Genomic DNA, 26,777 nt, shown 5'->3' on the forward strand with positions numbered 1-26,777 from the left:
CACACAGACACCAATGACAACCACAAACACACCAAGAACACCACCACGCCAATGAACCACCAGGAGGTACGCCACTCACAGAGCCTGTCCACTACGGGGGAAAGGAAGGAAAAGAAAACCAAGATACACACACACCGACACACCAAGAGAACACCGACCCGACCCCTCCCGCCCACACACTCTCTTACCTGGGATTACAGAAATTGTTTTCAATGCCCTCAGAACTCTGAACGTGCGCAGAGCTGAGACATTGCCTAGGTTTACAAACTCTGTAATATACCTGCAATGATCAGATCAAAGTTACATGGAGACATGGTCATGACTTAGTACTTGATGACTTCCATATGCAGACTTTTGGGGAAATTAATGGGGTGTAGTCACAATTAAAAAAATGAGAAATGCCTTTGATGATATTCACATTTTAACAAAAAATAAATAAATAAATAATGCGATTAATAATAACAATACTAAGTATTATTATTATTATTATTATTATTATTATTATTATTATGTTAACACAATTAATACTATGTATTATACTAAAAACATACAATCTGTCAGGTAGAATATGTGGGATAATTTTTTTATTCTATATTCTAATTATTATATTATACAATATATACTTTATAATAATAATAATAATAATAATAATAATAATAATAAAATTTGGTAAAACAACACAAAACCTAATGTCTGTCTCCCACCCCAATAACTATAAACAAACATGCCCCTATGGTGACATACAATGTATCTCAGATGAATATGTCTGGTAAGGTCTGTATACAGAAAACGTGGCAGATAATTAACAGATACAGTGAAAATGGAGAATGAGAACTAGAGTCAGTAAGTGAGAGAGAAAGAGGGGAAGAGAGAGTGAGTTTTCGCGTGGGCAGCTAGGAGTCGTGTTGTTGGTGAATGGCTCTAAACACTGATCGGTAGGAACATCTGAACGATGAAAATTTGCAGAAGAGAAGAATAGTGTGAGTATTCTGGATCAGTGCAAGAACCAGGTATATCCACAGAACAGCAAGAGATGAGGAGAAAAACAGTCACAAGGACAAATGCAGAGCTGTGAAGAACTGGACACGACATGAGCAGAGCTGCCACATCCATAAAGATGCTACCTAAAAATGTTCATATAGTTAGAGACAGAATATAGCAGCGGAAAATATGTTGTCTGCATCCCCCACATACAGTAAGAGCTCAGTGTACAAGCAGCTTTCTTTTCATCATACATTATAAACAAGAATGAGGCAGTTTCAGGCTAATGTAATAATCCCTACCAGTTAAATGCCTTATTTTTGATGATTTGATATTAACCGAATGATAGCTCACAAATCAGACTAGGTTCATGATTACATTAATGACAGAATACTTACGCCATTGAGATGACCATGAAATCCAGCCAGTTCCATGGATCTCTAAGGAATGTGAAGTCATCTATACAGAATCCACGGGCAATGATTTTTACAGCTGATTCAAACGTATAAATTCCAGTGAAGGTATACCTGAAGGAAAGAGCAGCATTAACTGGATTAAGCAAAAGAAGCTAAAATCTGCTTTACATTTTGAACGTGTGTATTTACGATTTTATGTCGTGGTTAGGATAAATACTTACTCTACTTGTTTGGACCACTCGGGAGGATTACTAAAAGTCATGAACACACAGTTGGTCAAAATCGTACACATAATGAACATGCTGAACACTGTGGGTATCAGTTAAGGAAAAATTGGGATATTACAGAAAAAAGGCTTTTACTATGTATATATAAATATCAGGACATTCCTCAAAAAACAAAATGCCAGATACAGACAGAAAATGGTGAATTCTTTTGCTAGCTGCAAAGCACTGCTAGGGCTAAGCAATATTTATATTTCAATATTTGTACCTTATTATTTGATATCTGTATCAAATATATATTTATGTATTCAACTAAACAGCCATTGTTGCAAAGTAGATTAAAATGTTTAATGCAAGAGGTATAATTCTGCCTACAGTATCAGACAAACACGTTTATGTTAACAAATTAAATATGCAATAGTTTGAAAAAAAAAAACCCCATCAACTTAAAGATAAAAAAACAATATGTTTTCAAGGTTTGTCACTAAATGAATAGAGATTATTGATAAGTCATGTTCATTTATACGTTATATATAAGTTATATAATTAAATATTTGCAAAAAACATTAGAAATGAATTGTGAATATTTAATATATCACCCAGCCCTAGTGCTTACATCATAACAGCTCATTTATGTCATTGAAGTAGGCAGTTAAAATGTTTTTGTTTCAAACTGCAACCACATTAACCATCAAATTAGTTCTCAGAGGAAACGAAATAGCACTACAGTTCAAATCTTTGTGGTAGCCTTTATGTTTCGAAAAATTTTGTTTCCATTAAGCTCAATATTAACGGCGATGCCTATGGCTGTAAATATTTTATGAATGAACTGGGAGTTAATGTGGCACAACTGACATTACAGTCAGGAATCAAACAAATGGCACTGTTTGTCACATTTTAAAATCGTGCTGTATTGGCCAATGAGGAGACTGCTTCTGCGTGGCATATGACCACTGAACTAGATGTCCTTAGCCATGGGTTCCAGCATCAAAGCAGGACACAATGTGCTAAAACAGGCGACAGAGCTCCACCATTTTCTCTCTCTATTTGGCATCTCCACTGTCAAACAAAACAGTTGCCGTGCATCTAAAATTCACACCTACATCCACACCCACTGATATGCTGTTACAGTCCCACGCTAGAACACACTGCTTAACTGCAACATATTAGTCTGCACCTATAGCGTTATTCCTGACCACTGCATGCACTCTAGCAACAAGCACACTTGTTACATTTTTGATAAAGATAAAGACAACATAGACTTTCATGACATACATTTGAAAAAGGATATGAATGTATCAAAATTTTAATCGCTATTCGCCTAGCGAGATTAAAAGGGCTTATCATGTACAGGGAAGGTGTGGCACTAAAGCGGAAGATTGTTTTCCCTTTATTTATGACTATAAATGTCTGCAGAGAGGAACAAAAAGAGAAGAAACCAGAAAGAAGACAAAGACAGGACAACAAAGAGAGAGAGAGAAACATCAGATTAGTTGCAAGCAGAGAGAAACATCATCACTTATTCAACTGGACTTTAATAAGAAGTAATAAACGCATGCAGAAAGCCAGGACAAGGCATCATAATGAAGACATACTGCTTTATATACAACTAAATAATTAAAATCACATTCTTTGGCAAGAAGAAAGTAAATCCACAAGTGTGGATGCAAAACATCCATACTGTCTCCAGAGTGCAATAAAGTTTAAAGATTATATAACAATCTTTGTACAACAGTTAATTCCGGTTCTCCAATTTGATTGGTTGAGAGTGCTGCTATTAGTACAACATAATGATCTGCATATCAGTGTGGTTAGAACATTATGATTGAGGCTGTGGGATACTTAATGGAATAATTCATCTAACAATGAATAATGATAATAAACTAATAAAATAAAATAATAAGCACCTTTTAAAGAAAACATCAAAGAGATACACTGAAATAATGAAAAATCTGTAGTAAAATTCTGCCGTTTCTAAAAAGCAACGTAAGAGTCGCACTTCTGCCACCTACTGGACTGGAGTGTGGTATAAAGAAGTCTAAATGGTATCCACTCGGGGTGTAACGTTTTTCGTTATCACTCTTAAAACGTGATGTTAAGACTGCTTAAATATTGGGTTATTGTTAACCAAAACCAAATTATCAGTAAGACGTTTGTACTTATTTGATGACACTCCTGCTTGCTTTATTAAAGCATAATGTACTGTCATTGTATAATGTACTGCTTTCGTTGTAACAAAATCACAAACCAAATATTTATTTAATTGAATCTCTTTGTTTTCTGGAAAAAGACAATGTCTTCAAATGAGTGTAAATGAAATTTTAACTTCATCACTAACCCCTGAAGTACCCAAATAATGACAGAGGAGTAAACAATGTTAAAGTCACATGCAGTATTGGTAACAAAGAAATTCCATTTCATAACTATAAGAATTTTACCACATAAGTAGAAAATTATCTTCCCTGATATTTCTAAGGCCTCTAAATTATCATCCAATTTAATTTGCATATTTTATATGACTAATTTATGTAAGTCTGTTATGTTATAAAATGTCACTGATTTACAATACAAACTGAAGGAAATTCACCTTACTTTTTCATAATTAAAATAACAACATGCAACAATTTGTAGAGTTTGGGCCTATGAAAAAAATATTTTTTTTTTCCTCCTTTACTGTGAGTTCTGTATTCTCAGTATATCATACAATAATAGTAATAAAATCCTGATGAAACTAAAAAAACATATGCAAACTTTTTAAAATGTATTTTATTTTGCCTAAAGGTCAATACTGACTAAATCTAAAAAAATTACATATATAATATATATATATATATATATATATATATATATATATATATATATATATATGACCATGAACAAGTCAGTGTATGCTCACCAGCCTTTCAGTAGATAAGCTCATAATTGTTTAAATAAAACATGTTCACTACCATCAAAGTTTCATGGGAGGTCGCGTACATTTGCAGAGATGGGATACACCCCTGCACTTCCTTTTACATGCTTTGAGTTTAGTGGAACACTAAGAACCCTCTTCAGCACCACGGAGAGCACCAATCTTTGCAGCACTATATCATCATCATCATCTGCACTTTACATGCAGAAACTCAAAGAAGAAAATATAAACACGATCCTCAAAGACAAATTAGGTTAAAGAAGCACAGCTCGGTAAATAACACTTTAAGTAACAAAAGAGCTGGATCTATTTGGGTCAGACTAAATCAGGCTACCATGTAAACACACTGGGACCTGCTTAGTCAAAAAAAAAAAAAAAAGATGTGCTCACTGCTCAGCAACATCAACAGCATTTGTGACACCAGGGTTAACGCAACAGCTGCATGCTGTAGGGACAAAACAGGAGAAGACTCATTCAAAGCAGCAGTCCATATCCAAAAGCATGAAACATGGGATGAAAAAAAATTATGCAGAAGTGGTGGATATATAAACAAAAATACATTTGCCCTTTCTATGTATTCACTTGCTATAGTACAGGCATGCACACAAGAGAAGTGCATGTGGGTTTCCTTTTTTTAATGCATGACAGGCTGCACAACTACTGAAAATTTCATAATCCCGAATGGAGAAGCAAAAAGACATAGAGAGATAAAGAGCCAGAGAAAGACAGCCCAGAGAGGAATGAGTAAGCAGTGAAAGGAAGGGAGAAAGATAGAGAACGAATGGGGAAACAAAAAAGACAATTTAAAGTCAATGGGAAACAGAAAAAAAAGAGCAGAATCTATAAAAAAAGCCGTAAAACTGAACACAGCCTTGGGCACTGAATAAAACCCCTTTAGACAAAATGTCCCTCAAATCAGCAGCTACGGTAATAAAGGAAAATAATTTATTTAAGAAAATCTCAATCAAATTCATAAAATGTAAAAAAAGCGGTTCCAGAATTTTTTTAAAATGAATGATGGATGGCCAATGCCTGATTTTAAATAAATAAATCTCATACATAACCAACATATTTCCATACAACAGAGTTACATTTATGTTTCCATTTCTGAAGTAAATTTTAATCTAGATAAAATATACACAAATATGTTATGTTAGCTAACTAGACATTGCAAAATGTTAGGTTAAAAATTATAATTGAATTATTAATGAACTAAAATAATTACGTATAACTGAGGCTTCAAAACATCAGGGAGAATGACAACATCCAGAAAATTAGAGAGAGGGAGAGAGAGATCATGTTACAGGATGATGGTGAGTAAATAGGAAAGAGTAAATGATGTAAAAAAAAAAAAAAAAAAAAAAAGATGAAGGTGAAGCACAGGCAGGACACTTGAAGAGGAGAAAAACATGAAGTAACATAAGTGACAGAGACGGTGACTCATGTAAAAGAGCGTGATGAGCAGAGCAACAACTGGCGAATGAAAAGAGTAAGACTCATAGCGTCTGCTACATCAACAGAAACTTATATCACAATACAAGGCCAAACTCTTTACATCCTGTAATATTTAATTTCATGCATTTCAAACATCTATTAAAATGAAAAGAATCCGCCTTTTGTATTAATGTACAAGCTTGTTCCTGCATGCAGCTATTTACAGTATATGTACCAAGAATACCTAACAAAAACAAATGAGATGCCTACATTATAAGATGAGTATTTATAAGAGCAGTTGAGAGTATTAAGGCTGTGAGGTGTGAACAGATGTGAGGGAGGAGTAAGATGGCCATTATACTGGAGAGGTGCATCACCCTGCCTTCCCCAGCCCCCCAGCCAGCCGAGACAAGCCCACTCTGAGTGCTGCGTCATCACAGGGGGGAGCAACGGTCCCACATGGCACATTTTGATGAGCCCCTTCTAAGATTTATGACCCTGTATGGAGCTTTGCTTCTGTTTTTCTTCTTCTGTCTCCTCTTTCAGTAAACCCTTTACTCAAGCAGGACATGTTCCTGGATCAACAACAATCCTATCAAACAGTCAGAGCACAAACCTTAAATCAGAAGTGAGGTTACAATAATAATAAACAAATCAAATGGTAACACTTTATAAGTGTTACCATTGAAATATAATAATATATATATATATATATATATATATATATATATATATATATAATATATATATATATATATATATATATATATATATATATATATATATATATATATATATATATATATATATATCGATAATAAGAATAACAAAATAACAAAAAGAAAAAAGCCAAAAAATATATAATAATAAATTACTTTAAAAAAAAAAAAGGAAAATTTAGGAAACTGAATAAATTACAGCACCTTTAAAAAAACAGAAGTCATGTCAAACACTTACTAATTAACTGCATACCTTGCATGCACTGTAAATCGCACTAGAAAAAATGATTTAAATATAAATCAATGTTGTTCAAGAACCAGAAGGATGTAGATCCAACATGGGTAAATCCTGTTAAGTCTCTCTACCTCACAATTGATTTGTTTTCAACATACTGTACTGTATAACCATCTCCTTGAATCCTCTGTGCTGGAGGACTCGGGGTTCATCGGCTGCTCCTGTAGCAAAGCTTCCTTAGGCTAATTGCTTCTGATAGTGTCACGGGTCTGGATTTAAAAGCTGCCAGCTCCCATTTCTCAGCTGGTTTTACACTACGAAGAGAGCTGCCCTGAGCCTCAAGAATCAGGTTTCACTACTGCTGCAGGCTGCGAGTCGAGCCTAGCGTGTGGAAACAAAAGGACAATGGGATGCGGGGAGACTTGATCCCAATGCTGGCAAAGCGTCCAATCAAAGAGCCATTCAATCCTCAAAAATACAGGACAGTTCGACATTACGCACTACAATATGGCATGTGCTTATAAACGTGATGCAGGGATGCATCTAAATATCGAAAAAGAAAATTTGAATATCAGGTCTAACGTGAGTGATGTTTACAATAAAAAGGAAGTCAATTAAAAATGAGCATTTCACATATGCTCCTCAATGAGGTTTTCATCGGGAGACAGAAATCTCCTTCCTGTGCAAACATGGAGCAGGCCGTTACATAACAGACAGTGTGTGCTGCATGAGAGGGAGGCAGAGGAATGAGACGGAGAGAGAGAGAGAGAGAGAGAGAGAGAGAGAGAGAGAGAGAGAGAGAGAGAGAGAGCGTGAGAGAGGGAGGCAGGGAAACGCTTCTACACATGCACACATTAACAGGCATTAACACACAAACGAGTCTGTGCATTATTTAGTAAAGTCCAGTGTGGAAGACACGGCTAAAGTCTCACCACTGCACTTAGCGCTGAGCCAAACAGGAACTCAGATCTGAGCCTGCTGGGCTCCATTACGACTCAGACAGAAAAGATGACCTCATCTTCCACCCGTAGGCTATATCTCATAACAATAACTCGCTCCTGAAAATCTGTTTTGAGGACTAGCTTGCATCTGATATTGCTTGTTTTTAAGATCAAATACAAGCCACTGTTTTATGACTGGTAACATATCAAGAGACTGTGCACTCATTGAAATGCCTTAGAGCAAATAAATGCTGTATTTTTACTATTCTCCAAGCATTTTTTTTTTACAACGTATTAACTGCATGATGTTCTAAATGAAAGGTTGAAAAATATGCAATTATAAAATTTTGCGATATCAGGTTTTACTCCACAAGATTGTGTAGAACCTTTAACATGATTTGTGAATTATCACAAGTGGACGTTTAGAGTTTCATGACGTTTACTACTTGTTTTGAAATTGAAACACCTAAAACGCTGCCAGGTATAAATTCTGAGCTCCAGGTTTTTTTACATGGCTTCGCTAATAAATAACAAAACCCAATTCTTGAGAAATCAAAATAGTCAAAGGTCGGCAAACAGTTCAGAAATACTAGTAAACACACAGCATGATGTTATAATATTAGGCAAAATGCAACAGATTAGTCAATCATTGGAAGCGCTGACTGGACACTGCAAATTTGTCTATAACAGGAATCTACACTAATGTTTAAACCTTTAAACACTGTTGAATGAAAAAATTATAGTAAAAACATTTATAATGTTACATGATAAGTTTCTATTCAATAAAAAAAAAAAACATAATCCTGAAAACGTAATAGGGTCTCACAGCACAACTGATTTACCAACAAAATCAGCATATTAAATAGGATAATGTGACACTGAAACCTGTAATAATTGCTGCAAAAAAATAGCTTTGCATCAGAGGAATAAACAAACATTTTAAATGATATTAAATCTGAACAACAGTGATATTTTAAATTGTGATAAAATTTCTAAATATTAGTTTTACTGGAATTTAATCAAATAAATGCAGCGTTGGTCGGCATAACAGACTTCTTTTCCAATTAAATAACTTTTTAAAAATCTTACTAAACTCAAACTTCTGACTGGCAGTCTACATTTTGGTTGGATGTGGAATTTATTTCATAGAACTAACTCTCACTTTTATTTATTTTTTTTCACGTACACATGGCAACACTTAAGGCTACCAAATACCGAGTTCACCAAAAACTTACACAACATCATCCCAGATCTTTAAATAGCCTAAAAATCCCAGCCCCACTACTCAGAGAGCTGGTCCAATATGCTGCTGCATGGTTCCTTTAAATGCACTGGAGCGTTTCTTTTGGTAAAGGATTATTATTGGAACAATTAAAACAAGTCTGTCAGCTGGAACCGTAAAGCTTCAGCAGACCATTGTAGACTCCTCTACAAACCTTTTCTTAAGCATCATCTCATACACAATCTTCTGCACTGTCGTGGATTACTGAAGGATGTTATTCACATTGTCGTGTGATTACCAAGCAAATCTGACATCTGCGTGTTACAATCAGAGGTTTCGCATATAAAAGTATAACAATAAATGACCTGGAAAAGTTGGGGAAAAACACATCAGCTTCTCCGCTTCCATAATGATCCACAGTGCACTGCTTAGAAGAAAACGTGTGAAGGCCAGCTTTGCGGGACTTATAAATAGAGATGATGACACACTCACTTTCTTATTCACGTAGAAGGGATCAATATCTTCCAATGGTGTTGCCACCATTCCAGGAGGGGTGTCCCCGTAGATGAAGGGCAGACTCTTGCCCGCCTCCAGGTCACCGTTAGGCTTGGGCTTGTTCTCGTCGTCATCGTCGCGGTAGCTGCTGTCTGGTTTAGGTGGCGGCTTGGCTTTCTCCTCAGCAATGCGCTTCTCGATTTCACACAGAGATTCCCTGGTAAAGTATTTGAAGCTGTCAGGTCCTGGCGGTGCAAGAAGGGGTGCAGCCATGTTTTCATCCTGCAGCAACTTCTTCTCCTGTTATGTACCCTCCACGGCAGCCAGCTCTATGTTGAAAAAGGGAAAAGGACATTATTGGACATCGAAGCTCACAATAATACAGTGGTCTTATCCACACTGCAACTTGCTCTGGCCCATAAACGCATACTTGTGCAGCAACTGAGATGAACCCGGGGGCACTCTTACTGCCAAAATTCATGATATTAGAGCTTACCAGATCAAGAAAGTCAATTTTGCATTTTGCATATGCTTACATACATTCTTTATCAGTTAACACAATCTCTAGGAATCACGTTCACGACCATAGTGTTTCCTGAACTCATATCAGTGTTATATTACATTTCTGTAATGCACATTTAGCATAAGATATCAGCAAGATACAGTATAAGAATTGGCAGAAACCGAATCATATCTAATCTGCTGTGATGTAATAATCACTGTTTCTGGGTCCAGCCTCTATTGTCTTGAAGTTGCTATTGACTTCCACTGAATAAAATACAGACAAAACGAAACAGTTTTTTTCTTTTTGGAGGCATTAACCCATTAAAAACTCAGTGTACACTAAAGCAAAGGCTTTACATACAAAAACAGTGCACTCTCATTACTTATGAACGGGAGAAAGTGCAAAGCTCACAATGGCGGAATAAGCCTGTTCTTCTAAATGCAAGAGCCAACTGACAATTGGTAAAGTCACAGAACATTTGCATGAAGCTTGAAAGCTTACCACTATTTAAAAATAAAAACAACAATTATGAGATGTTTTTCAGATTTTTGAGATTTCAGGCTTTCCCAATTGAAGTAGGTAGGAGTTGGTTTTGGACGCCTGAAATAGCTTCCCAGAGGCTCTGTAAATGTAGCTGCTGAGTGAACAGACTTTCCCTGAAAGAGACTTTGACAGCGGTCTCTGTGCTCACAGTGTCCCGGACACCAATATTTAGATGATTCATTAAAGATGAATCACTGTGTGGCCAACAGAGATGTCGGTATAAAGAAAAAGGTTAGGATCAAATTTCAGGCAGTAGTATGACAGCACACTGTAAGTTTATATTAGCACTGTTTGTTGTTTACTTTTGGGATTTAACAGAGCTCTTGGACACAGAAACTGAGAAGCGTGATAGAGATTCAAGCTGACAAAATGATCTGAAAAATTCAGTGTACATCACCAGACAGAAGTTGTTTTCAGCAGAAAATCAAGCAAGAAGTTTTAAATCAAATCTATAAATGATCATATCTAGAAAACTGTAAAAGTACATTGTGTCCAATCAAAATACCTAAAAATGAAGCAAGATTTTCTAATGTACAACATAACAATAACTATTCATTCATCGTATATCATCATTAGTCATCATTTAGGTTACTATTTTTACCAGCTACTACTATCCTGTATCACAAATATCACAATATTAGCCGAGAGAGCCCACACAAACTTGTCACAATTAAAAAAAAAAAGCAAAACAATAAAATGTCATTTAGATTTAATACTAGCTTGTGGAAAGATAAAGTCTTACTGAACAATACTACCTTGTTACATCATCCACTCACACAAACTGATATGTTAAGCACAGGAAAGTAAAATGCTAAGCCCTGCATCTAAAAATATTACCTTACACATCAAAACAATCTGTTGCTAAATTGAGAGCATGTTAAAGAGAGACTGGCACTAGATCCTGGATGAGTCATCCACTTCATGAAAAATGAAAAGCACCCTCCATTATGAGCAGACAAAGGTGACACTTAATGTTTGTCTTTGGATTACACTTGCAATAATATAAATTGCCTTTGTGATAAGTGATTCATTAGACTTTTTCTTTCCTGATTTAGGCTTGCGTAACTTCTCATGGTATGGTTCTTTTGGGTCATTATGATGGATGTTTCTATTTTAGATTAAAGGGTGCTGGGAGCTGAAAGGATGTAGACTGGATTAGAAGATACCTCACGATAGCACAAACAGATTTGAACCTGTCTTCCTCATGAGCAGAACCTCCACTGAGAGGCCGATTTGGGACATGCGTTATGTCCCTAAGGCTGCAGAATAGGAAATGGGGTGGGTGAAGGGAGGCCTGGTGAACCACATCATCTAAAAGCTTGTGTGCACTTATGGGCCAGACACTTAACCAAGCCGTATCCTGATATTACAGAGCTACTTAGCTGACTTTTAGCTTTTCTCTCCATCCAGTTCCAGTTTTGTTTCAGAAATTGCATTTGCATTTTTATCCTGCCTTTGAAGTAAATATACCCTTATTTACCTTCAAGCAAATAAGAAACATGAAGAAACACGAACAAAATAGCTAGGAATGCGACAAACGTTGGCACATACACATTGTACCCATTAGTGGCACGAATTTGATATCACTTCAAGACCTGCTGGGAAAAAACTGCTTAAAACAGCCTTTGCTGGTTTTGTCAGTCTTTACAAGTTTAAAAGGGTTTTGGGCACTTACTCGGTGAGTCTAGGAGACCGGCTTAAACCAGCAAAGACCTGTAAACCAGTTTAAGTTGGTTTAAGGTAATTCTTTCCTCTTAGAAATGAAACAGGTAAAGAAAAGAAATGATCATACTAAAATCCAAAACACATTATGCATTCGTTATTTTAGTCATTTGTCTTATTAGTAAAACACCTGTGTGGTTAAAAAAAAAAACACAAGCGACCAGGATCTTGCCTCACGGGAGCTGTCCGATCAGCACCACACAGTAAATAAAGGTTTTATAAAGGTTTTTTTATATCATATACAGGAGGAATATGCTATTAAATCTGCTTTTAAGAATAAAAATTAAATAAATGCAAAAGCAACAATATTTCTGAACATTTCGACCAGCCAAGCCTCACAGTGTTTCTAGAAAACACTGCTCATTTAAGGTGCTGAGAATTTCCAGCATGCAACGCAACATAAACAAATTATGCATTTACCGTTATATTTAATTTTGCCATATGCTGTTAATTGCGTTAGTTACTTGTTAGTTAAAAAGCACATCTTGTTACTTACGTCTCATTAGAATTGTTAACAAATTCTCTATTATGAAACACACAAACAGTTGCCCTCACAAGATTGAATTCGCATCAAACGAACGAGGTGGGTTTCTGTTGGGTGGGCCTACATATCTCGAAATAACTGAAGGGACTGTGCTGGGCTGCACGGGGACACGGCTTTAGAAAATGTCAGGTGGGCTACGTGGTCCGGCTTATTTACAGACGAGAGAACATGGGTTCATTTGGGAAGCATTATGAATAAAATTATGAATTCATTTTCATCCATGGGCTCCTTTGCGCCACAGAACTGTCAAAACGACAGGCTAACGTCTTCAAACGCCAAACACCGGTCAATAAATGATGCATATTCGGACATAAATCGCAATCGCTTAAAACAAACCTCCACCTCGTTTTGATTTAAGAACATCGTCATGTACGGTTATGTGACCGAATGCGCAGTGGTCTTACCTCGATTTCATCAATGTTCGGTCACGAAATCCTCAACAGCACAACGGTTTCACGAACGGCATCTCTGCGTTTTCCAAAACGATGTCACATTTCAGTCGGGTTCAGAAAGCAATGTCGTCTGAAAAAGCACGTATCTGAACAGCCTCGACGCCTTCACGAAAGCGGGCCGAAGCCGCGGAGGAAAAACGGAAAATACTGCGGTGTTTTTTTTCGCTCTATCGTCGTATTTACCCTTTTATGCTCGCACAGCCAACACCTTTTTGGTCACAAAACCCCATTTCCGAGCAAAACGCCAAGCGCTTTTAGAGAACGGCGAGATGTCTCAACGACGCTGTGCAAGGTTTCCGCTCGCGAGGAACATAAACAAGAAAATGTAGCATACCACACCCGTGCAACCTGCGTCCACCCTACAATCAATAAGCAGCCAAGCATGTATTGCCTTTTGAACGTCTTAATTACAACGGATCGCTTCGAACCCGTCCACATGTGCATTTTTGCTCATTTGCTCAGCCTGACATTTGATAAATGCTGACAAGAAGACCTTTATTCGGATCGGGGTGCGAAGCTACAGGCTATGGATCACGTCATTGATCAGGCAAATAAAAAATAACACGCCACACACTGTCTCGCAAAGAACGTGTTTAACTCGTAATGCTCAATATTATCGTTTGAGAGGGCGAAACGAAAGGGCGTGATCGCGATAGGTTTATTTAAACCAAAAAAAAAGTGAACTACACTGCAGCCATTGCAGCTCTTATAACGGAATGTAAAAGCGAATGTGCGTTTGGCGAGAAGGGTCTAGCAGTAAAACCCCCTCAGCGTGCGGCGTCTCTGCGACATTCATTGACAGTGCAACGTCTTCCATCGCCGGGAATAAACACATCGCGAGTGCGATATTTAAACACAATACTTACTATGATTGCGTTAGCGGGTATCCAAAAAATCCTCACTGGGCTGCAGATGTCGAATAAATTCGGAAGAAATTGCGGATGTCGCCATATTGTTGCTGCTACCTTCCTTCAGTGTGCACCGTTACCCTGCATAATTGATGACTCCCAGCAAAATGTAAGGGAGTGTCGGCCAATAGGTAGCACCGGTTCCACAATAAGAGAGTTCATTTTAGTTTTTCGTTTATTGGAGTTTCAGTTAAAGAGCCTTTTTGGTAGAATGGTGTGTTTCGGGAATGTTCGGGAATGGTTATTTTGATGTTATGTTGCCTACTGTCTGAAGCAACAATCGCACAGCCTTCACCGCGTTTGACTTGGAATGTCTTTAAAAACGCTATAAAATAACACGCATGGCATTTATCTCAAAGGATTTGTTTAATGGCAGTGTCTTTAAATGATGACCTTCCTTATTAGCGTCCTTTACAGTACTTAAAATCATAGAAATTGTAAATATGCATCGTACGATTCGCTGTCGTCTGTATAAACTAACGATTTTAAATGTCGATTTGCGCACGTTCTTTCTTGCCCGGGTCTTTTAAGACGTTATAGAACGATGTTACGTCACTTTCAGAATCTTTTCAGACTAATAATCAGTTCCAAGGAGATTCGATTGTTTGAATCTCACTCTTTGTGTCTCACTTTTATTGCTTTCGCGTTTAAAATGCTTGTAAAAGCCCTGCAATTAGTCTTCATTAGCTCGTTATCGTCTGGGATTACAGGTAGTTTCGTTGTAACAATATTATTATTAACGGATTTGATCCCAATAAAACGAATTACATGCCATTCGTGTGGTTTCAGAAAATTCTAGTTAAAATGTAAACGATTCCTTTACGCAACTTATCTGTGGTAAACTACATCGAACAGCTGAAAAGAAAACAATCCAGCAATTAATAAAGTAGCATAATGTCGCTAATGTGTTTACTGTCAGGCAGTTGTGGAAAAGGAAAAATCATATGCAAGAATAAAATATTTGTATTTCTTAAATGTTTTATTTAGTATAACAATAAATAAAATTTTTACTCCGCTTTGAACAATTTTACCCTTTATTCATAATACAGATCTGTGTCTTACCCCTAACATATGCATTGTGAGAGGAGCATCTAAATACATCATTAGACCTTTTAAATATCTAATGTATATATCAGAAATGCATATAAAAGGTTTAAACTGTGTTTTAAATGGCTTAATGTTATTTACAGCCAATCTAATCATCAGTTGTTGACACATAAAAAGTAATGAAAAGCATTCAGTGCAACTGACTAAATGCACTTTTAAGGTTGTGGAAAGCGACCTTTGCTGGATCCTCCGAAGCACCTTCGTATTTCAGGAGGCCTTTCTGCATTGGAGGGTGCATGGCCTTGGCAGGTGAGCATACAGCGGATGTCAAGGCATATCTGTGGTGGGTCCATCATCAGCCATCGGTGGGTAATCACCGCCTCCCACTGCTTCAGAAATAGGTGAAACACTTTATGATTCTCCTCCTCTATAATATGCAGCATTTGTGAGCAGATCCACATCTTTTTATTATTACTTTAACCAATGTTAAAGCAGGCAAGTGTCTAAGAACCATTCACAGATGCACATTTGGTTAAATTAACAAGGGCTGGTAGTTAAACTAAAATTATATACTTGCAGCAGTGATTCAGTTAATTATATACTTATTTCTTTTTAGATTAGTGTTGGATGCAGACTACTTACTATATCAAACCTTTTTACTCACCAAGAAAATGGCTAAAACAATTTTTTTTTTTTTATAGTAACAGCTATAAATTACAAATAGTGGCTGGAGCAAATTCTCGATCCAAGTATGGAGAGGGTGTCCAGTATCGTTCAGTCCAGCAAGTGGTCCTGCATGAGAACTTCAACCAAACAAATTATGACAACGATGTGGCACTTTTGCATCTACGTCACCCTTTATATTTCACAAAGCATGTGCAGCCTCTGTGCATAATGGAAAATGAAATGGATGAGAAACACCTAAGCTTCAGTTCGTGTTACATCACTGGTTGGGGCAGCTCAGTGTTAAAAGGTTAGTAAAAGTGTCCAAAACTCTCCCAGTCACCGTATTAGAAGCATTCATGCATAAGCATTAATATACAAAGGTAATACAACACAGAGCATAGTTATAAATCATACAGTTATCTAAAACAAATGTAGAAATGTGTCATCACAGACTGTAAAAAGCGTTCATATATCAGAGAGAAACTCTTATTTTTTGCATCTTTCTGGCAGGTAAACTGTTAATAGTATGCAAGTTTATATAATAATTTCTTTCCTTCCTCTTTGAGAACAAAATCAAATATTTTACCTTTAACAAAATGTACATTTTTAGATGATTGAAGATCATTTTTTATAATCATATTCAAGTATTTAACCCATTCTGCATACATATTATTATTTTTACATGTTTGTTTATATTTTTTAGGAATGTTATTTAACACTCTTCAAGAAGCTGAAGTCGATCTGATTGATACTGGGATCTGCAACCAAAGAAGCTGGTATGATGGCCATGTTAATGACAACATGATCTGCGCAGGATTTGACAAAGGGGGCGTTGACACGTGTCAGGTAATGTGGTCTCATTATTTCAGAGTAACTGGTCGGTGAAAGACAGTGATTAACAATATCTGTTGGAATACTTTCAATCAAGGGTGACAGCGGAGGCCCTCTGCAGTGTTACAGCAAAGACATGGAGAGATTTTACCTTTATGGTGTGACAAGTCATGGAGAGGATTGTGCATTGCCAAAGAAACCTGGCATATATACTCGTGCTAGCCAGTACACCGTCTGGCTGAGAGAAGCTCAAGCAAGATCTGTATCTCCTGCCTCAGTCACAGATCTGCCAGTTTTTAAATTAATCTCAGCCCTGTTTTTCTCTGCCTTCATGGCAATGCTAATGTGAGCCATCCCCCATCAGAGATCATAACAGCTCTCTGGGCTATGCGTTGCTTTCCTGTCATTACAATAAAGTGTAATGTATTCAAAAAGATTTTTCAAATTGTATTTATATTCTAATTTTCACAGGCTGGATATAAAACGATCCCAACTTTATATATGTTTATATTATGTTTGCACTGTTGGAGAACTTATCCCTATATTTTCCCTATTATTTTAAAATTTAGGTTCATTTTGAGCACAAATTGCAGTTGAAAACATGCTTCAAAAACAGAAACATGCTGCAAATACAACAAAAAGAGAAGCGCTGTAAAAACAGAATCGTGCCCCAAATACACGAATAAAGAAACATGCTGCAACTGCTCACAACACAAATAAAGTGCTGCAAGACAGAAACATTGCAAATACTCACAACACGTCTGTGTTGCGATGACACAACTTTAAAGAATGTTTAAAATGATATGCTAAACTCACACACACACACACACACACACACACACACTGTTCAGACTAATAGTACAGAACCTTGAATCTTGAGCACAGAAACAGAATCTTGAGCACATGACTGTCCAGGTAGCAAACAAAACTTGCAAGTAATCAATGTAGTTTGCAGAAATGTATTTCAATACCTTTAAAGCTGCAGTCTGTAAGATTTGCATATTTGTTGCCATCTCTATTTGAAAGCTGCAGCTATTTGCTAAATTGTCTTCTTTATGTGGGCTGTGCACGGCTCCTCAGCGCTTTGAGGAGTTTGTGTGGCTGTTATGAAAAACTATTTGCTGCCAGTCACTGCAGCAATGTGGATATTCACTGTACACTGTACAGATTCTACAGCTTGGAAGTATGACCCAAATAAGAATTTTCACTGGAATCTGTCACTTTTGTTCTGACAAACTGAGAAAAAAAGCATTACAATTCATTTAGCAACCAATTGTGTTTCCGCTCATATTGCATGCAAATTATATAATCATATAGACTTTGTCCTTAAAATGTTAACGTTATAAACGTCAGTATTGTGTGACTACATGTATATAGTGTGTATCAGCATTACCTGTGACTACAGGTGAATGTCTGTTTGTCACTGCTTATTGTTGTATGGACCTTTCTGGATTACAATCCACCATCAAAATAGTTTAATTACTCCAGCTGCTGTGAGAGAAGGCCATAAATTATCAACGCCCTGCAGCATCCTAGCTCGCTGTATATACAGCTAGCAGGGACTCTTAGGCTGGGTACACAATAAAATATTTTTTTACTCTTGTAAGATTTTTAAAATGTGAGAGACCACAAACATGAGGACAAAAAAAAAACCAAGAGTTCACCGTTTTTCTCCTATAGTGTGTGCCGCAATGTGACAAGACCGCACACCACACATGAACAGATTTTCATCAGGAGTCCCGACTGTGAACACGGGAAATCTCGCTAAATCTCTCGAGACTTGAGAATAAATATGCTTTCCAGGACACGTTGTATAAACACTCTGTTGCCACAAATCGACAAGCTGATCCCGAATCTCTGCTGTCACAAATCATCACACCTCAGGAAAATCTGATAAGATTATCTTTAGAACCACTAAGATAATCGGGACATTACCTAGGATTGTCGTAAGGGGAAAAATCGGCTCAAAATCAGCCCGATTATCTTGTAATGTGTTTATGTGATTATCCAGTTTTATGTTTACAGACGCGCATGCTCGTCTTTCCCGCGAAAATCTACTAGTACCACTCAAACTCAAATCAAATATTTCAAGTTTACCTTGTGAATCGGGTTAAAGTTGATTTGGAGACCGGTTGCCCAAAACGTTTTTGGATATTTTTTAACAACAACAAAAATAAAATTACGGACCGGAGCTTTTAAGTATCTCGATAACTTCAGGGGTTCAGTCAAATTAATTAATGAGGGGTTCAATCGGTTTGCGATACTCAACGAAAATAAAGTTTTCGGTTGACCACAAAACTTAATGACGTAACTTACGTCATAGAATTCAAAATTTGACCGTTACTTGTCAGACGCTCACCCTGTCCCTTGAAAACAAAGACTATAAGAATACCGAAATATAATATCTTAGAGAGACTTTGCCTGAAAACAACTCAACGTCTCCACGATGAGCCCTAGCATGAAAATTCTTATTTTCATGGGTGCTTTGGGGTGGGGGGTGATTTTTTATTTTGCCGCGACCAGTCCTCTGTCCGAAGAGTGTACGTGTTAACTTCATAAACGATGAGATCAGTGCACGAATTTAAAGCGAATTAACTGAACTGTGTTTTTTTTAATCAATCTCTTAGATTATCTGTGCGGACACAGGCCTGAGAGAACGATTGAACATCGCGATAAACGGATGATCGGAGCCGAGAACGTCCCAGTGAGCGTTTGGCCGTGGCAGGTGTCTGTTCAGTACAGGCCCAATTCATCCGCCCCGTTTACTCAGGTCTGCGGTGGGGCTATCATCGACCAATACTGGATAATGACAGCAGCTTCGTGTGTAAATAAGCAGCAAAAAAGGTAGTATGTAGGTTTTGATCCTAGTCAGGCGGTATGTATTTGCATGTAGCCTCCGATGATGTTGCTGCTCTTCCTCCCGAAGGCAGCTTTTGATCCGAGCGGGAAGCGATAGGTTGGATGTCGACGACGAGTCCACACAGCAATCACGAGTCGCCAGAATTATTAAACACAAGCGATTCAATCCCGTCACCTTGCGGTACAACATTGCACTTTTACAAATGAAGACCCCTTTTGAGTTGAACGAGTTTGTGTATCCCATCTGTGTGCCTGACGATGACACTGCCGATCATAGATACGAATCGTGTCACATCACGGGATACAACGCTCAGCCCGCTGGTGAGCAGACCCTGCAGCAATTTACGATAGGTGACTGAAGATGTTTGTGTCATATTTCATGCATTTTTACGTTTATCAGGCGACGTTGGCGCACTGCAAGAGGCCAAAGTGGATTTAATGTCAAGGTCCTTGTGCAATAGGCCAGAGTATTGGAACTATACTGTGCCAGCGGACATGCTCTGTGTTGGTGATTTCGGTGGCGGTGTTGATGGATGTCAGGTATGAAGCTTCTTGGTGCTTTAACTTTATGGCCCAGTTTCACTGACCGTGCTTAGCCTAACACAGGATTAAGCCATAGTCTATTAGGACTTTTAGGTCATTTTTATAAACACGCTTTAGAAAAAAGCATTACTTATGTGCATCAATTGTTTTTTTTACTTTAAAAAGTGCAATATGAAACAGCTCAGATTTATATTTTAGTCTAGGACTAAGCTTAAGGCTTTTTTTGACTGTTAAACCAGGGGTGTGAACTTTATAAAGTAGTTAAAGGCATTTAACTGCTTCTACAATGGGATTGCAGAGTAACATATTATCAGCCAGCATACAAGATTTTCAGATTTTTACATTCAAATGTTTGGTGTCTGTAAGATTTCTGAAAAATACAACAAAAGAGTGACAGAAATATTTTGTAACGTTATGTAAATGTTTTCAATGACCATTTCACATAAACGCTGTTCTGTTAATTTTCTATTGGTCAAGGAAGACTGCAAAAAACTAAAATAATATAAATGTTTTTTATGTTATTTGGCGTTTCACCAAATCAACATGATTTCCGCTGAAATTTCAGCTTTGCCGTCACAAGATTACATGTTAAAATATATTAGTAGAAAACTTGTTTTAAATTGTAATTATTTCACAATTCCTTTAAAAAACATTTACAAAATCTTACAGACCGAAACATTTGAATGATATTACAAATTTAAATATCCATTTTTAATTCTGTTCATCATGCCAGAGTTAACATGTAGCATTCGGTTGTTGTTATTTCTGGAGTTAAGCCACTTAAACTATCTAAACTATGAATATTTGTTGCATTATTTGATATATCTCTTAATATATTGTGCCTGTATGTTTATGCCGTAACATGCAGACAAATATTGGCGGACCGCTGAACTGCTACGTCAAAATTAAGGAGCGTTACTTTTTGATTGGAATTCGAGTGAAGGCCACTTCTTGTGGAAAACCTAACCAACCAAATGTTTATTTGAAAGTCTACAGCCTCTATTATTGGATTGAGCGCGCAATGAATATGGCCTTACATTAAATATGACTTTGCATATACATAATATTTTGTATAAACAGCAGGCCTAATTCACATACCCAGTATTGTGTTTGTGTCATGACTGTATGGACATGAGAAGTGACGAGTAAGTCAGAGGATGTAGTGACCTCTGGTGGACAATCTGTATTAAGCCTGAAGCTTTCAGGAGCTTGTGTCCTGATTATTTTGTTAGATGATTCCTTGATTTCATGAAATGTCATGTGAATAAGAGTAGATTTTCCTTAAAAAGTGTGTGTGGATTATTCGAGGACAGGAGTGATTTTTAATTAAATCTGTATATTTAAACCTACAGTAAACTTCCTTTGAATGACAAGCATGTGCTTTAAAATAGTCTTTTCAGAACCTAAAAGCAGCTCAAATAAATTAAGCATTTGCATTGATGTACAGTTTTGCTAACTCTCATTTTGCTATATTAATTAGTGATATATAACCACTAAATTCTGAATGAAATATTTATTTTCTGTCTTAAAACAGAATTTTTTTTAACTCAACATATAGGTTAAATATAAATTAACTAGATTCCCGCTTCCTTACAGAATTAGATGCTGTTAAAAGTGTGGAAGAGTGCCTGTTATTTGCACATTGTTTACATAAAGTTACTGTAATAAAGACAGTAAACGATTAAGTGATGACAACAATAAATTTAATTAACATAAAACTTTATAAATTTTGCACCAACACACTCAATATTTTGACAATTAAGAACTGAATTAAAAATACAAAAAGAACAGTTATGAGAATGTGTGCATTGTTAAAGAAAAGAGCTGCACAGAATTTCACATGTAAACAATCTGCAGGAATAAAGAAAAATTTGATATCTAAGGCCATTTTGAAATAAACGTGTTAGGTGCTAATAAATGTTACTGTATTAAGATAGAAAAGATATTTCCTCTCTTAGCTCACATTCTCTTTTTCCATGTCGGTTAAAACACCCTTTTTCCTTTCTAGCACGCTCACACACTCTCTCTCTCTCTCTCTCTCACACACACACACACACACACGCGCACGCACGCATCCAAAACACTGAAAAAACTCTGAAGGTTTGTTATTGTCTGCCACTCGATGACCCGAGTGTGTCAGTGTGAACCATGAAAACAATCCATTTTTTGTGACGGATGCAATGTGTAAAAAGTATTTTGTTTCTGCATCATGACCTTGAGTCTAAAGTATGATTCATCAAGCATGAAAGATCAGTCAAGTTTTTTGGTGGACCAGATAACGAGGTCCATTTGTTTATACAGTAACACCAGTGAGACACTACAATATATAGTCTACATACAAACACCTTCGATCTCTTTACCTGTCCAGTCACCTCAAATCAAAATAAAGACAGAAACACACATTCATAAGGCATGGAACCGTCTTCATCTTTGAACTTTTCTGTCACCCTCAATATACATGTTTAATGCATATAGATGTCAAGTTGCGAACGTACTATGTTAAAATAGTTGTGCTTTGAGTGAGAATAATGCCACAAACCCCTCCTCACTCCAGTTCTTACAGTTACGGTTGACAATGTGAGTAAAAATAAAACCTGTTCACGCACTAATAAAATGCAGCGCATTTATTTTAAAACCATTAAAATGACTAGCAGTTTTGAATAAAAGAAGATATGTTTGTTTTGCTGGTGATACTGTTGATCCATAAAACTAAGTTAGCACTTCCAGAATGAAAACCGAAGGGACACTCCTCTGGCTACGAGAGGAGATAAAGTGCGCAGAAAAGCTTTGTGTTAGTCCCTCGGGTCTAACTGCAAGAGCAAGCGCTGCTCTATGGAAGAGGCAAATCGGAAGTGGCATCGAAGTCAATGCGACTGGCGAAGATGTGGCTTCACCTGTTTTAAAGGGCAGAAATATGTTCTAAAAGAAGAGCACCACCCTCCTGGATGTCCAGAGAAGGTTGGATGGCTTGAGCCGGGTGACCGCCATTGGTCGAACAGGCCACAATCACATAAAAAAAAAAAAACATAAAAATATGTACAAGGCTCAGCGCAGGGGCAGAAAGAGGACTAGCCAGCTGCTTCCTCTATGTTGCGTTTTGACGGCAAAGAGGAACGGCTGCATTGTGAGTGGTTCTTTGGGTGCCATGTTGAGCTTTAAACACGTTAGTTCACGCTCACATGTTGTACGCAACGTAGATGGGGTCCAGCTGGTCGGCCAGGAAGGAGTCGCGCAGGTGCATGCGTTGCTTCTCGCCCCGCGAGTTGATAGGGACGACGCCGGGGTCCACGATGACCACCACACCAACTATGAGGTGATGCTCTTTCAGAACTACATTAGTGACCAGGGGAACCAAATCGAGAGCTTCCTGCTCAGATCCACTGAGCTCCACTACAACCACCAGAAGGTTGGTCCATGTAAAGACGGCACTGTAAGATCAAACATACAATCTAATATGAGACATGAATTTAAAAACGCAAGTATAACATAGCAAGACTTGTTTGGAGTGGTAATCAGAAATGGATACATTCAGAGTTCTGGAGGTTCTCACCTCTCAGCGATGCTGCGGTGCGCCCGAGATACAGAGGTCTCAATGTCAATGGGATGATAACGCAAACCTCGCAACTCCAGTGTTTCATCGAGTGAGCCCACCACAAACAGAGCATCGTGGCGATCTAGTGTCGAAGATAAGAGCATGAGAAAATGTCACTTTTTATGTCAAATTTGTTTATACATTAATAATTAGACAATTTTAACAATAAAATATAAAAGTATGAATTCATACAAAACGTTTTTTTTTGTTGTGCTGGAGCCACTCTAATGTTGGCAGGGTCTGAACAATCCACTGGGCGATAATATATTGACAATAATAATCAATCTGTAATACAGTACAGACCTCCACTTGCATCCAGTAGCTCTGTCCTCCTGACAAATCCCAGATATCCAGTTCTGGCCCAGAGCGTTTCAGTGTCTCCAAAGCTCAGCCGTGTGTTGAAGTGGTCTGCCTGCAGGCTCTCCTCACCGTAGATGGTATAATAACCACTGGCGTTATGGGGACTGCTCACCCAGATCTGGAAAACAAGACAGATGTTAGCGAACAAACCGAGTAAGATGTGGACAGTTGCTCATCACTTAAACAAGCTGTATTTGCGTGATTACTCAAATAAAAGTGTATTTGGTCACCTCGCCTAGATGAGAGTCTCCTAATGGTCCTCTCGTCTCTGGGTTCACAATGATTACTCTCACTCCAGGAAGAATCTAAGGCAAGACGGAGAAAACAATACAGGATGAGCGATACGTCTTCTATAATAACAGCGCAAGATAAAGTATGACAGAACTAGGGTGGCCTTACAGTCCCAGACTCCATCAGCGGCAGACTCTGAGGAGCTCCTCTCTCCACCAGCCTCACTCTATGATAGAGAAAGAAGGATAATGTCACACTGCAAGCATGTAGCAGATTGTTTTCATGTCACCACCGGGCTCGTCTCACAAATACCTGTCATGACGGAGTGACTTCATGTCTACATAAACAGTGGACGGGTCTGGACCAGCAGTGCCCTGATGGAAGAAGACAGAAATCAAAATAAGGCCCTGCTCTTGCATCATGACATTGTTGACGCAATATGTTATTTTTTTTTTTTTGCCCGAACCTGTAGACAGATGGCCAGGTTGACTCTGGCACCGAAAGCTGTGCTCACTGCGCGTGGAGACAGGCCCAGGTCTTTGAAGAGCTTGGAGAAAGACTGCGTGAGCGCCAAACGAGGCCTCTCTTCGGCTATGACGACACAGCTCCTTACACATGAGAGGTTCACGCCTCGCGCCTGCACATATATCTCTCGTCAGCTTTTATAGACACTTCCACACTATGTTTATCTTGAACATCCCTTTTTGAAAGCTGTTTTCCTCAGTATTACAGGCTTAGTAACCAAAAATTCTGTTAGTCATTCCAAACCTGCATGACTTCTTCCCAGGTATGCAAAATGAGGATTTTTAATAATTGTTCTATCGAAGTAAATGGACAAGCGTTTGGCTTGTATTTGTATTAAGTCATATGATAGCTTGGTGTGGAAAAACTGACCATAATCTTTTTTATTTAAAAGACAATCTTACCCTGGCAGTGAGATGAAACAGGAACTGGATCAGTTCTTTTAGTGAAAGAATCATTCACTGGTTCACACACCAAAAATATCTGACCCAAATTACATTGTTTACAAAACCGATAAGTCTCTCTCGCTCTGCATTTTATTTTTATATTTTCTAATTTGAACCTATTGTATGGTTTCAGAAGGCTTAGTATATAGTAAACAAGTTGGAATTAATCACTTGTATGCTTTATTGTCATTTTGGAGCTTTAAAGAGTCTCCAGGACACTCCTCAAAAATATTCCTTCTGTGATTCACTGGAGTCATACAAGTTCAGAATGACATATATAATTAATAAGTGAGTGTACATTAAGCAAGTGACAGATTTTACATTGCTATGAAGCATTTTTGTTTTCGTCCTAACTTTATAACTAATCAAAGAATCCAGAGAAATGACAGTCTGCATACAATTATTAAGCATCACAGCTGTTTTCAACACTCATAATAGTGATAAAAATGATTTTGAGCAGATTAGAATGCTAATCTGTTTAACAATGAAGACTGCCGCAATGGTTGCTAAACATGCAGCTGTTATATGAAAAATGTAAAAAATAATTATATTATATATTATATTATATATAATTATATAAAAATAAAAAAAGGAAATATTATTTTAAATTGTAATATTTCAGTTTTAATGTATTTCTGATTAAACGATTGTAGCCCTGATGAGCATCAGAGGCAACAAATCATACCAACCCCAATATTTTGAACTAGTGAAACTATATCAAGTTTAGAAGCTCACCTTCAGAGCTTCAGTCTGTGTGCCGAGACCCTTGGTGCAGAGCTCCATGACCGAGTAGGAACAGAAGGTGTCTCTGATCTTATACTGACTGAGCGTGCTCAACCACAGGGGCAGAGACGTCTCCAACTCCATGGGAGGGATCAGGATTGACTGGTGACCTGAATAAACACTAGACACACACAGATACAAATTAAGTGGCTATTCTAAAAATTCCATGCATGGCATTGTGTCCTAACCAGGTGCAGTCTCATCTTAACCTCAGATTAACAGATGTGATTTATAGCAATACGCCTGGTTAGGTCATAGTCTGAAAGGTTTGACTGTGTGTACTACCTAGACATACACCACAGCACAAAGCCCAGGCCACAGTAGGGGTCCATGCAGATGGCAATTTGTCTGGAAGAGTACAGCTCACACTGCAGTTTGATGGACCGACACAGAGCATTGACTGCTGAGTGAGATATCTGAAAGAAACAAATTAACAAGTTGTTTAGCACATAATCGGTCAAAGTTCCTACATACACGTTCCAGCCAAAAGCAAAACGAACAACTGAATGGGTAGACAAGTCTTGCCTTAACTCCAGTCAGCATTCCCGTGGTGGACACACTGAAGTCCAGGTAGGCCAACATTTCTGCAGTGGGAGGTTTATAGATGTGCGAAGGCCGTTTCCTGGGAAGATCATCTGCACACAC

The 26,777-nt window shown here is 37.7% G+C and overlaps 3 protein-coding genes across 11 annotated transcripts in view; 1 reads left to right on the plus strand and 2 right to left on the minus strand.

Moving 5' to 3' along the window:
• Positions 1-14,368, minus strand: part of scn8aa (sodium channel, voltage gated, type VIII, alpha subunit a) — a 46,115-nt gene extending 31,747 nt beyond the window's left edge. For 2 of the 5 annotated variants that reach the window (XM_043225012.1, XM_043225007.1), the window contains exons 1-6: positions 14,211-14,368; positions 9,576-9,907; positions 2,913-3,031; positions 1,619-1,708; positions 1,380-1,508; positions 189-280 (exon numbers count right to left, since the gene is read on the minus strand). In XM_043225012.1, the coding sequence (XP_043080947.1) occupies positions 189-280; positions 1,380-1,508; positions 1,619-1,708; positions 2,913-3,031; positions 9,576-9,851 (706 nt within the window). In that variant the 5' untranslated portion in view covers positions 9,852-9,907; positions 14,211-14,368. Of the gene's footprint in view, positions 1-188; positions 281-1,379; positions 1,509-1,618; positions 1,709-2,912; positions 3,032-9,575; positions 9,908-13,296; positions 13,816-14,210 lie in introns of those variants that run through there. The other 3 variants (XM_043225011.1, XM_043225006.1, XM_043225010.1) reach the window with 2 other exon arrangements.
• A 1,215-nt stretch (positions 14,369-15,583) lies between these two features.
• LOC122328928 (acrosin-like) lies at positions 15,584-21,646 on the plus strand. Of its 2 annotated transcripts, XM_043225017.1 has the most exons (5): positions 18,900-19,336; positions 19,424-19,640; positions 19,723-19,976; positions 20,056-20,195; positions 21,067-21,646. In XM_043225017.1, exons 1-5 carry the CDS (start codon positions 19,243-19,245, stop codon positions 21,238-21,240), a joined length of 879 nt encoding a protein of 292 aa, XP_043080952.1. In that variant the 5' UTR covers positions 18,900-19,242; the 3' UTR covers positions 21,241-21,646. The 2 variants fall into 2 exon arrangements, with proteins under 2 accessions (XP_043080953.1, XP_043080952.1); XM_043225018.1 differs by lacking the exons at positions 18,900-19,336; positions 19,424-19,640; positions 19,723-19,976; positions 20,056-20,195; positions 21,067-21,646 and adding exons at positions 15,584-15,700; positions 16,001-16,272; positions 16,669-16,811; positions 16,894-17,193.
• Positions 21,647-21,884: 238 nt separating this feature from the next.
• dip2ba (disco-interacting protein 2 homolog Ba) overlaps positions 21,885-26,777 on the minus strand; it is a 37,630-nt gene continuing 32,737 nt past the window's right edge. For all 4 annotated transcript variants that reach the window (XM_043225016.1, XM_043225014.1, XM_043225015.1 and 1 more), the window contains 10 exons: positions 26,658-26,767; positions 26,418-26,548; positions 26,085-26,253; positions 24,848-25,018; positions 24,694-24,755; positions 24,550-24,607; positions 24,381-24,455; positions 24,094-24,268; positions 23,749-23,872; positions 21,885-23,626 (listed from right to left, as the gene is read on the minus strand). In XM_043225016.1, the coding sequence (XP_043080951.1) occupies positions 23,374-23,626; positions 23,749-23,872; positions 24,094-24,268; positions 24,381-24,455; positions 24,550-24,607; positions 24,694-24,755; positions 24,848-25,018; positions 26,085-26,253; positions 26,418-26,548; positions 26,658-26,767 (1,328 nt within the window). In that variant the 3' untranslated portion in view covers positions 21,885-23,373. The remainder of the gene's footprint in view (positions 23,627-23,748; positions 23,873-24,093; positions 24,269-24,380; positions 24,456-24,549; positions 24,608-24,693; positions 24,756-24,847; positions 25,019-26,084; positions 26,254-26,417; positions 26,549-26,657; positions 26,768-26,777) is intronic.

This window comes from Puntigrus tetrazona, chromosome 23 (genome assembly GCF_018831695.1).
Source record: "Puntigrus tetrazona isolate hp1 chromosome 23, ASM1883169v1, whole genome shotgun sequence".
Taxonomy (NCBI): Eukaryota; Metazoa; Chordata; class Actinopteri; order Cypriniformes; family Cyprinidae; genus Puntigrus; species Puntigrus tetrazona.

Bases quoted from the DNA above. Each gene is read 5' to 3' on its own strand.
- LOC122328928 (XM_043225017.1), top strand. From the start codon at position 19,243: ATGAGCCCTAGCATGAAAATTCTTATTTTCATGGGTGCTTTGGGGTGG. The intron at 19,641-19,722 runs GTAGTATGTAGG...TTCCTCCCGAAG, and splicing joins GTAAATAAGCAGCAAAAAAG to GCAGCTTTTGATCCGAGCGG. The intron at 20,196-21,066 runs GTATGAAGCTTC...CGTAACATGCAG, and splicing joins GCGGTGTTGATGGATGTCAG to ACAAATATTGGCGGACCGCT.